At 51.1% G+C, this 12,161-nt stretch overlaps 1 protein-coding gene across 1 annotated transcript in view; it reads right to left on the bottom strand.

Annotated features, from left to right (window-relative positions):
• Esrrb (estrogen related receptor beta) overlaps window positions 1–12,161 on the bottom strand; it is a 51,571-nt gene that overhangs the window by 23,628 nt on the left and 15,782 nt on the right. The window contains exon 2 of the mRNA XM_059279597.1: window positions 9,881–9,997. Coding sequence (XP_059135580.1) covers window positions 9,881–9,997 — 117 coding nt within the window. The remainder of the gene's footprint in view (window positions 1–9,880; window positions 9,998–12,161) is intronic.

Genomic DNA, 12,161 nt, shown 5'->3' with positions numbered 1-12,161 from the left:
CCTTTGCCTGTGACAGACACTGCGAATCAATCATGCCACCACAGCCTGCTGGTCTCAGATACTCCAACGGGGCCTTTCAGTCACGCGCTCTACCGCAATACCACCCTGGAGCTGACAGTCCAATGGAGAGGCAGTGTGCCACCCTACTTCTGGAATTAAAAACCAGGGTGTCAGGCGATGGCAGAGTACACAAAATAAGCCAGGCGCATAAATAAATAAACAAGGTCATTTCCTGAGTGGGAGAAGTTCAATGACAAGGTCTACAGGGGCCTCTGATAGCAAGTGATGGAGGAGATCACATCTACATCGGACCGAAAGGACGAGAAGCCTGTCCTCCGAGAGAGGGCACCGTCTGGAACCCCTGAGGTGAGAATTAGGTCTGCCATGCTTGGAGACTGCAAGCAAGCTGATGAGGCTGGAGGTGAATGGACGGGAGTGCAGACAGGACAGGGTGGTGGAGACGGTGGCGGCGTCTCAGAGCTGGCCTGAACCCGCAGTCAGATGTTCCAGCGTTTTTCTAAGTGCCACGGAGAACATCAAGAAGGTGGAAAACAAAACGACAAACTCCCACGGTGGCTTTTAAAAGACTTCTGAACTGGGCGAGGTGGCACACACCGATAAACCCAACTCTTAGAAGGCAGAGGCAGGTGGATGTCTGAGTTCCAGGCCAGCCTGGTCCACACATAAGAGTTTCAGGCCAGCCAGGGCTATAGTGAGAGCCTGCCTCAAACAAACAAACAAACAAACAAACAAACAAACAAACAAACAAAGAGAGTTTTCTGGCCGCAGCAGGGCTGAGAAGGAACAGGGCCAGAGACATCTACTTAGGTCACTGTCCGGGTCCATAAAAAGATGACACTTCTTTGGACCAGTCTTGACTGTGGAGAAGGACGCAAGCATCACTCAACAGTGAGACCCTGCCTCAAGAGAATAAAGAAAAATGAAGCCGGTGTGGTGTTCCATGCTTAAAACTCTGGGCAGTGGTGGCGCACGCCTTTAATCCCAGCACTCGGGAGGCAGAGGCAGGCGGATCTCTGTGAGTCTGAGGAGGCCAGTATGGTCTTATGGAGTGAGTTCCAGGACAGCCAGAGCTACACAGAGAAACCCTGTCTTGAAAAACCTAACCAAACAAACCAAAACACAGTACTCAGGGATAAGGCAGGAGGGAGGCCGTAGTTTGAGGCTACAAAGCAAGAACCTATCTTCAAAACCAAAACCAGCCAACCAAACCAACATCTAAAAAGAGGAAGTCCAACATTAAACTCCCCAGGGATCAGGCTGCAGGGAAATGGCTCAGCCATTACGAAGTGCTTACTACTCTTCCAGAGGACCCGAGTTCGGTTCCCAGTACCCACGTCATAGTGGCTCACAACACACCTGTAATTCCAGCTCCAGGGGATCCAATGCCACTTTCTGACCTCCATGGGCATTTGGGCTCACATGAACAGACCCTGCTCCTCCTACCTATACATAATTGAAACTAAAATACATATATCATTAAAAATCTTCAAGTGATTCTCTGGTACATGTGAAGCCCTGGGTCCAACCTACAGGGCCATATAAAATCACGTTTGGGGACTGGGATGACAGCCCAGTGGATAGGAGTACTATGCTGCACAGATGTGAGGACCCAGGTTCAAAAGAATATCCAGCACCCATGTAAAAAGCTAGTGTGGCTTCTAACATAGCACTGTGTGAGGCAGTTAGACCACTGCAGCTTGTGTACTGGCACCTACATACATACTACATACTATACACACACACACACACACACACACACACACACACACACACACACACACACACCCCGAGCTGAAGACACGTATCCCAAACCCTTCTTCTGGGGTGCTAATAACTCTTGCGCATGTGCATCTGGGAAACAAGCATAAGTGCGATGCTCCCTTGACAGCAAGAGCCCACAAGCCCCAAAGCTACCCATCAGTTGTAGAGAAGGAAAGGAATTAGTAGACTCCCGTTCAAGGGCCAAGCCCAGCCTCTGGCCTTTATGGAAACACAGCCCAATGTATCATTACATCAGTGGGGCTGAGTACTTATGGCCTGCAAAACATAATGCTTACTGGCTTCTACATTGAAGAAATGAAAAATAAATAAACTATGCAAGAAGCAGCAGCATCCACCTCAGAGCTACTACTGACTACAGCGGTCCAGAATCCTAGGTTTGGAGAGGCGCCTGAGCTGTTAGGAGCACCTGCTGCTCTTCCAGAGGACCCGAGTTCGGATCCCAGCAGCTGTGTCAGGGGGCTCACAGCGGCCTGTAATTCCAGCTCCAGGGAATCCAATGCCCTCTTCTGGCTTACAACGGCACCCATGAACACGTGGCACACAGACACACACACACACACACACACACACACACACATAAATTGTTTTGTTTTTGAGGCAGGGTCTTAGGCTGTCCAGGAACTCACTATGCAAACCAGGCTGCCCTCACCAGTCTGCCTCTACCTCCCAAGGGTGGGATTAAAGGCCACGTGTCACTACACTTAGCACACGTAAATAATTAAAAATTAAAAAAAAAAAAAACACCTCATAAGCAAATTCCAGGGTAGCCAGGGCTACAAAATGAGACCCTGTATTAAAAAAACAAACCCCTCCCACCAAACAACACCCCCCCCCCAAAAAAAAACCTCACAAGCATAATTTCATTAAAAACTGGAAAACAAAACAGTAGAATAAAACCAGAAGTTAAGTTGGACGGCTCCTCCCTGTAATTCCAGCCTTCAAGAAACCGAGGCAGGAAGAGGGTTGAGAGCTCAGGTTATCCTGATACACAAAAGGAAACCCCGTCTCAACAAACAAAAACCTCGATGATGAACCTACAGAGCCAGGCAAAGAGAAAATAACACAAGAGCCAGGCAAATGGTACCCTCCAAGAATGGAGGAAAAAAAATGAAAAAGGGGAATGGCGCAGGGACCTTGAAGAGTGCTTTCTGCCTTACTTCGGTGGAGGGGTCAATATTCCTGTTCCGCACAGGCTCTCAACCACACCTGTCCCGGGCTGCCGAGGCGGCTCAGCAGGTGAACGTGTCTACTCTCCAACCTGACAAGCCGAGTTCAGTCCCTGGGCCCCACACATAGAAAGGAAAGAACTGACTCCCAAAAGCTGACCTCTGACCTCCATGCACACGACGTGGCATTTGCACTCACACACTAAAGAAAGAAATGTTAAGAAAACATTTTTGAAGATGTGTGTACTCTACATTCCCTTCTTCCATACCAACAGCGTTTTTCTCCAAGCCCATCACACCCCAGCTAATAAGAGCGACTCCCCCAGCCTCTTTCATTGAGTAGGGTGCCCATGTGATTCAGCTCTACCAAAAGCCTGTGAATGAAAGGACCCCTTGTCCTAGCTAGCTGTGAGAACTGGGGTCGTGAGTCTAGTCGGTCACAGGCTGAGATGGGAGAGCTGCTACCCTATCCTAAACAGCCAGCGACCTTAGAACTACTACATTCTGAATAAAGAGAATCAAAGAAATCGCCACAAGGGACTGAGGCAGAAGATGTACTCACTAACTGGGAGGAATAAAAACAACTACTTGGCCCAGCCTGGTGGCATCCCTGCTACTCGGGAGGCTGGGGCAGAGAGAGTCAGAGTTCAAGGCCTGCCCAAGAGACTTAGTGAGACCCCGGCAGAGGGCTGGGGTTCTAGCTCAGATAGGTAGAGCACTCACCTGGCATCCGTGTGGCCCTGGGCTTGATCTCAGCCCTACAATTAATTAATTGAACATTTTCTATGTTACTATTTTCATTTTCAAGACAATACGAAGCAAGACCATCAGCTAAGTATGGACAGACAGGTTATGGGGGACCCCATAGGGCTGCTTTCCGGGTCACAGAAGGGAAATCACCTTTAGGGGCTTTAGGAAAGGGGAGATGCTAAACAAAGAGAGCCCCATGAGCTAGGAAGGCTGAGTCTGTGCCCCCTTGCACTGCATGAGCTCCCACTGAACAAAACGATGCCCCACAGATGTCCAGACTAATACAGAATTGTAATTCTCACTACAGACCACCAAACAAACTGGTGATGTGGTAAGTATGTCCGTTAACCTGATTGAATCTTCCTATAACATATAAAGCAAAGCACCACACTGTGCCCCATAAATGCAGTTACCTACCAGTTAAAAACAAAATGAAACAAACATCAATGCTATTACGTGAAGACTATCTCTAATCAATGATCAACGTAAGACATCCCTGGAGATGGGGAGAACAAGATGACTATGGCCACTACTATGATTTGAGTTTGCCAGGAGGAAAGTGAAGTTTATGGAGGCTTAAGTAGCTTTCCCAGGGTGCTGCTAAGTGGTCAAGTGGGGGTCTGACCAGATGGGCTGAGCCTGTGATCCAATGCTCTGGTGTAGAATGCCTGGAGTGAACCGTAATAGAATTCAACACAGCCAGAAGCAGCTGTCTGTATTCAATCAACGCTTGTCCAGCCAGGGGTCAGTGCACCTGAGTACTCAGGAGGATCTGGGAAGATCTCGTGAGCTATCAAGAGGGGAGGGTGGGGCACACATGTGTATAGGCTAGAAAGTAGCTCAGTGCTGTCCTCTGACATGCTGGAGAGTTGGCTTGTTTCAAAACATTAATGTACTTTGGAAAAGCAAAAGAATTTCTCTTCCTTCATTCACAAGACCAGAAGAGTGGTATTTCTGGCATGGGCTAGAGGCAGAGCACTCTATAAATACAAAACCATTAGGTCCCATGTAGCAGGAACCTGATCAGGGCCTCCTTTTAATTTCCTGATGTGAGCTGGCCACTAACCCAATTACCCAGAATCCCTAGAGAAGCTTTCTGCTTTCCCAACATGCACGGAGAGAGTGAAAGCATATTGCATAGCCATCAGCCCAGCTCTCGCTGAAATCAAGTATCTTTCAGAAAACACTTGGGAAGAGGCAAGCAGGGCTGAGGAGGGAGGGAATGGCAGGAGTGGCTGGAGGGAGGGAGGGTGAGTGAGGAGAGGAGAAGGTGAGGTGGGTAGGGGCAAGCTGGCTAGGTGAAGTATTCAAGTCCAAAAGCTGAACTGAAGACTGGGGGGCACTATATAGATGCAGCAAGCGGGTTTTCTGCTCTGGAGACCGAGTCAGTCCACACCTGAGATGCCAGGGACCATCTCATTCCATTCAGATTCCAGAACTCAGAGAGGATCAGCCTAGGGTAATGCCACCTCCTTGGAGTCCCACCACCAACTCCAGGAAGGAGATCAATGGGTCCAGGTTGCCTCACTCGACTCAGTGGGCAGCTGTAGAAAAGACGTGTGAACCTGAGTGAGTCTAACATGAGGTGAATGTTGCCATAGGGCTGCTGACACACTAAGGCAATGTCCCAGCTGTCCCATTGGGTCCTCACCTTTACCTGGTGATGAACAGCAAGCAGGTCTTGAAGGAGGTAAAGGAAGGAGGTCCACGGAGCACTAAGTATGAGAACCACAAAGAGAATGCCAGTCGCCAGCTCTGAACCCACATCGGATTTTGCGTTCGATTTTACACACAGAGAAAAGGACGACTTTCCCTAAAAATGTGAGTTGTCATACAATGCATCTGCATAAAGACGCGGGGACGCTGCCTTCAGCCACTGACCGCTCCCGTCATCCCAGCATAGACGGGACAAAGCCGAAGGGAGCCATGTGGAAAACAGGATCAGTCTCCAACCACTTGAGGCACATAACATGCTTTGATCGTGAGTCGGAGGACACCACACATCTGACTTCATCCCTCGTCATGGCCGGAGCCCCTAAATCACGGATCAGTAGCACGGACCATTTTACTAAGAAACAGTTATTGGAGACATCTTGAGCTGCTAGGTAGAAGGGGGTAATGAGGTTCTGATACGTAGATGGCGGGGAGGAAAAGAGGGTTCACACCCCCTGCTTCCCTGTAAGACTCAGGAACCCCTGTCGCTGCCCAGCCGACTGTGAGACCCTAACACAGGAAGCGCCACCAGGAAGTGTGAGGTTTGTTTCCAGAATCAAGTCAGAGACGGAGGAAGGTGGGAGGGGGGCAGCCATGGAGTGGGCAGGGGGATGGGCGGGGCTGGCCCTGGGGACCAGACCTTGTACACATGGCAAGGGACACCCAAACAAAAGCAGGAGCCGGGACAGCCGCCAAGAGCTCTACCTGGCAGGGACCCAGACGCCTGCAGGCAGCCTGCTCCTCCGGGAGGCTGGTCCCCATGGAGCTTCTGATGCCAGGTACCACAGAGCCCTGTGGGGATGCACACTGAGCCAGGAGCTCAGCTTCACCCACACGTGGGAGGTTTCCTGTCCGTTTTTCCCTTTCAGATAGAGGCTTGCCAGCACTGGAGGTAAGGTGGTGTGTGCCCTGATGACTTTCCCTTCCTCCTTCAGGCAAAGCTTCCCTAATGGCTGCATCAGGATCAGTACACCATCAGCCCAGGGGACACCTGGCTGACATGGGGGGAGCCAGTCCTGGAGGTGCGGCAACTCTGGGGATCACCGAGCAGGTCCTCCCTTTTGGATAGCGTGTATCCTTTGCTGCACCCTACTCCTGCCACTGGAGACGCCCATCATCTACTGGCTTCTCTTCCAGGAACCAGCCTAGGGATGTCCCACCACTGCCCGTCAGTGTGCTTAGTCATGCCTCTCCTGTCATGGGTGAGACCCTTTTCTGGGGACCACTAGAAAGTGCCCTCCTCTTTCCCAGCGCCAGATAACCCTGAAAGAGAATCCTGCGCATTGCGACTGTCTGGGAATTGAGTGGTAACCCCCCATCCCTTGCCTGTCATTCAGAGTGTGGGGGGGGAGAGCATGCGACAGGAAGATCCAGATCTGGGCCCTGATCCTGCCAAGCTAGAGGGTGGCTGAAGGTGGGGCAGACACATCATTCCAGCTCCTGCAGGTCCCTTTTATCACCGTAAAGGGTTGCCTTTCCCTCTGATTCCCTGAGTTTGAGAAAGCAGGCAGAGAGGCATACTCCAGCCGGGGAGTCTCTGCACAGTGGGCTCCAGCCCGACCTGGTGTCTCCTCAGCTTCCAGAACAAGGCGGCAGCAGTTCCATCTCTGGGGCCTAGGAGGAAGGAGTCTCCTCAAAGCCTAGACACCCTCAGGTTCCCAGCACCGAGGACACTAAGGAGACCAAGCAGGCATACCTCTGTGGGCCTCCTCATCCGAAAACACCAGGAAGCTCGGCAACAGAAAGAGCCTGGTGTGGGAGGCAGGGGACCTAGTCCAACCTCTGTCTGGGTCACGCCTACACACAACCGAGACCAAAACTGGACAGCAGAATGAAACACGGTTTTACATACAGCAGGCCCAACACAGCCCATTTCAAACTAAAAAGAGGCTGCTTCCTCCAGAGAGCCCCTAAACAGCAGCTAGTACATCCCCAAAGGGGTGAAGAACACACGAAAAGGGGGTTTGTGCTGGACAGCTCGATGTCAACTGGATACAAGTTAAAAGTGATCTTGTAAGGGTCCAAGGAAACGCTGAAGGAGACCCCAGGCCCCAATAGTATGTAAGAGCAAAGAGCATTTATTAACATTCCAGCATGCAGGGGTCAACATCTGTACAAAATGGCGGTGACCCCGAGAGGAGCGTGCGGGCTCCTTTTAAGCGCAGCCAAGGGGAGTTTTTAGGGACAGTTAAGTCATCTCATACGTAATTGGTTACGCAAGCAGCGGTTACACTAGTATACTTTGAATTGGCTGAGGTGGAGTCTTATCATTTTTGGACATCCCTGCCCAAGCTTGTGACTCGGAAGGGGGCTGCAGGGTTTGTCCTTGAGACACTGTGAGGCTGACCTAGACCTTGTGTTTGTCCACTCCCTCATCCCCAATGTAGAGGCAGTGTGGATAAACAGCCCTCTGTGGGGAGAGACGTCTGTTTTGCCCTTCTCAGAGAACTGAAACCGAGACTTAGTTGTAAGAGTCAGAGAGTTGAACCCCTTCCATCTGAGAGGAGGGAACCTCAATTAAGAAAATGCCTCCATAAAATTGGGCTATAGGCAAGCCTGTAGGGCATTTTCTTAATTAGCGATGGATGGGGGAGGGCTCAGCCTCTTGTAGGTGGTGCCATCCCCGGGCTGGTGGTCCTAGGTTCTGTAATAAGGCAGGCTGAGCAAGCCATAGAGAGAGCAAGCACCCCTCCGTGGCCTCAGCTCAGCTCCTGCTTCCCGGTTCCTGCCCTGTCTGAGTTCCTGTCCTGACTTCCCTCAGTGATGAGCAGTGATGTAAAAGTCTAAAGCCAAATAAACCCTTTCCTCCCCACGTTGCTTTTGGGCCTGGTGCTTCATCAAGGCAACAGACCTGGAACCAAGACAGGACCTTACAGCCCAGGGCACTGCAGACCCCAGAGGCGGCTGGAGGCTGCCCTGATTGTGGCTTCACAGGTGCAGGTGCTAACTAAGCCCAGGTGAGGAGAGGAACCACCCAGAACGTTCCCTAGCTCCGTCCAAGCTCTCTCACAGGCACACAGCTCCGAGGTGGACACGTCCCCAGCAGGCACAGGGGAGGGAGGAGGGGGAAAGCTCCGGGCCTGCCAAAGGCTGAGCTAGGTTTAGGAGACCAGCCACCCCACCTTGCCCTTCCCCGGGAAGACCACACTGCCCTTCCCCGGGAAGACGGCACCTCAAGCAGTCTTTGTCCTCTCCTTAGCTTGTCCTGCTCCTCATCCCCATAAACTTCCTGTTTCCTTCCACATCGTCAGGAAGGATTAAGGCGCAGAAGCTGATCTACAAGAATTGGCACTGGCTCTCTGAGGGAGTCACAGGTGCAGACAGTGGTGTGTGTATGTGCAACTATAACACTCATGCGCAAACACACACACACACACACACACACACACACACACACACACACACACACACCAGCACACGCACACCCCATTCCCAAAATGGTACTGAACAAGATTCGAACCAGGCAGATCCAGGTAAGTGGTGAGGAAGGGCCCTACCGCAGCCTTCCACACGATGAGCCCCGTCTCACATTTCCCAGTGGCCACTTTCCAAGTAAACAAGATGCACGATGCACAAGATGCCATGATGTTAACATCACCATGCTTTAATCAATCCAATCTAGGACCAGGGTTCGGTTTCCAGCACCCACATGGCAACTTACAACTACTTCCCGGGGATCACATGCCTTTTTTCTGACAGCCAAGGGCACCAGGTATACACATACATACATGTAGAAACTCACACACACATAAAAATTAAAAGCTAAATGGCCAACAGATTAAAAAAAAAAAAACACCTTTTGATGGAACTAAAAACAGCCCAGTTGGCGCTTGTGACTTCTGACTGCTGCACCCAATGGAAACCTAATGCACCAAATGACTCTAGAGGAAAAAGCAACAGGGGGGAGAGCCAGAAGCCAAGACGGAAGAGAAACAGGGGTGGGTGGGGAAACACTTACCAGGCAAGAGACATGTCCTGAACCCCATCAGAAGCAAGGGCCACTCCTCACACTCCAGCTAGGAGTGTGCCATTACCCACCCCCAAACCCGAGGGAGCACCAAGAGTTCTGAGTCCACCTGCCAAGATGGGGGAGGGGGACATCCTAGCCCAAATGAGAACTTTCCTGGGTGACAAGCTACCAGCTGAGGCTCCGAATAGGATCCTTGGGACCTCCCAACTTCTACCTTACTAGCCCACATCTTTCCAAGAAGAAAAGCCCAGCAGGCTACGGCATGGCAGCCATGATACAAGATAGGACACACACACACACACACACACACACACACACACACACACACACACAACACAAACACCTACACACACCCCTACACACACACTGCCCTCAGGGAGGCCCTGGGCCTGTAGGTATCCTCACACAGGCCTAACACTCCCCACCATGACAAACCGAGCAGAGCCCGGGCCCTGGCAGCCGGCTGGGGCCCTCTTACCTTCCTTCAGCATCCCCACTTTGAGGCATTTCATGAAGCGGCAGGCCTGACAGGACTTCCGTCTCCGTTTGGTGATCTCACACTCGTTGGTGGCCGGACAGCTGTACTCGATGTTGCCTGTAACACAGAGAGGGTTGCCAGGTGCCTGCTGCTGTCTGTCCATCCCGGACCCCAACCCCTTAGGCTGACTGGGGATTAGCTGGCCAGAGCTGATGTGCCCCACCCAGGGTTGCAAACGGAAGTACTGCTGGGAGCAGGGACTATAAGTGGCCCTCCCTCCGGGATGCGTCCAATTCTCTCCCATGCCCGTTCCAGTCTGGGAGCTGGGTGGCCCGAGCAGCCACCTGGGGAGGAAAAGATCATTCTCCTGAGAATGGTTCCCTAACAACCACCGGATGGGGGATGAGGGGGTGACATCAAAATATGCTGCGACAGCATCTGACGCCAGGAGAACCAGCCACGGTGCTGAGCTGGACATCAGCACAGACCACCCCAGCTCTTCCAGCCGCCAACCTGCACCTGTCACTAGGAAAAGCCGGGGAAAACCGTGGCAGGGCGTGGACTCTGCCTCCCACTGGGGGCCGGGCCACCTAGCTCCCAACTTTGAGGAAATCTCTTTCCCATCACCTAGCCTTAGTTTCCCTCAACTGCAAAACAGTTGTTAGTTCCTCAGGGAAGGAAGGGTTGAACAAAACCTTACGTGGAAAGTCACTTTAAAAAACTGTAGCCTAGGCTGGGTGAGGCGGTGCATGCTTTTAATCCCTACAGAGGCAGGCAGATCCCTGTGTGTTTGAGACCAGCCTGTTGTATACACTGTGAATTCCAGGACAGCCAGGGCTTCACAGAGAGACCTTGCCTCAAGATAGACAGAAAGATAGACAGACAGACAGAAATTAAAACAAACAAAAAAAGACCAGTTGTAGCCCAGGTTAGGCATCACAGTGCGCATTCCTATCACTTTATTTTTATTATGACTACAATTGTCTTTTCATTTATTTGTGTGTGCATGCATGTATATTAGGGGGGTGAGGGAAGTATGAGTGCCCGTGTGTGGATGTCATAGGACAACTTCCTGGGTGGGCGTCAGTTTTCTCCATCCACCATGAGGTTCATGGGATTGAACGTAGGTCATCAAGCCTGCCAGAAAACTGTCTGTAATCTTAGCACCTGGGAGGTGAGCTGGAGGCAGGAAGATCAGGGGGTTAATGTGGTGATATTGTGTTCCCCAAAATATTGTGCACCCTAATAAACTTATCTGGGGTCAGAGAACAGAACAGCCACTAGATATAGAGGCCAGAAAATGGTGGCACTCACACCTTTAATCCTATCACTTGGGAGGCAGAGATCCACCTGGATCTCTGTGAGTTCAAAGCCACACTGGAAACAGCCAGGTGTGGTAACAAGAGCCTTTAATCCCAGGAAGTGATGGCAGAAAGCAGTAAGGTATATACGACGTGAGGACCAGAAACTAGAAGCTTTCGGCTGGTTAAACTTTTAGGCTTTTGAGCAGCACAGTTCAGCTGAGATTCATTCTGGATGAGGACTGAGAGGCTTCCAGTCTGAGGAAACAGGATCAGCTGAGGAACTGGCAAGGTGAAGTAGCTGTGGTTTGTTCTGCTTCTCTGGTCTTCCAGCATCACCCCAATATCTGGCTCCGGGTTTATTCTTATTTAATAAGACCGTTACATCTACAGGTTAAGGTCAGTCTTGTCCACAAATCCAGTTCAAGGCCAGCCTGGACCACACATCTTGGAAACAGAATGGGGCTGGGACGTAGCTCAGCTGATATAGTGCTTGCTCGGTGTGCATGAAGTCCTGGGTGCTACACACAACAGCCCATAAACCCAGCCTGGTGGTGCACACCTGGGATCCTAACACCTGGAGGTAGAGGCAGGGGGATTAGAAGTCCAAGGTCATCTTTAGCTACAGAACAGTAAGCAGAGGGCAGCCTGGGCCACAGGAACATAACCTGTCTCAAAACACACAAATACAGTGAAAGAGAATAAAGAAACTATCGCTTAAGTATGGCAACCCACTGTCCCAGCACTGGAAATGCTGAAGCAAGATGCTCAATGGTTTAAGGGCAATGTGGGCTATGTGGCCAGGCGGTCTCTAACGATTAAGACGGAACAGCAAACCACTTCGGCACATGAGGGGCTTATTTTACAAAGCCATCGTCTCTGTGAAAACAGGGACAGTGTCCACCCTGAGTCCCCTCTCTTCATTTAACAAATGTGGACTGTGTGCCCACAAGCCTGGTATTAGAAAAAAAAAACAAAAC

This window comes from Peromyscus eremicus, chromosome 14 (genome assembly GCF_949786415.1).
Source record: "Peromyscus eremicus chromosome 14, PerEre_H2_v1, whole genome shotgun sequence".
NCBI classification, from domain to species: Eukaryota; Metazoa; Chordata; class Mammalia; order Rodentia; family Cricetidae; genus Peromyscus; species Peromyscus eremicus.
Note: the sequence above shows the minus strand (reverse complement) of the source record. Positions and strands in the feature narration are given on the sequence as shown.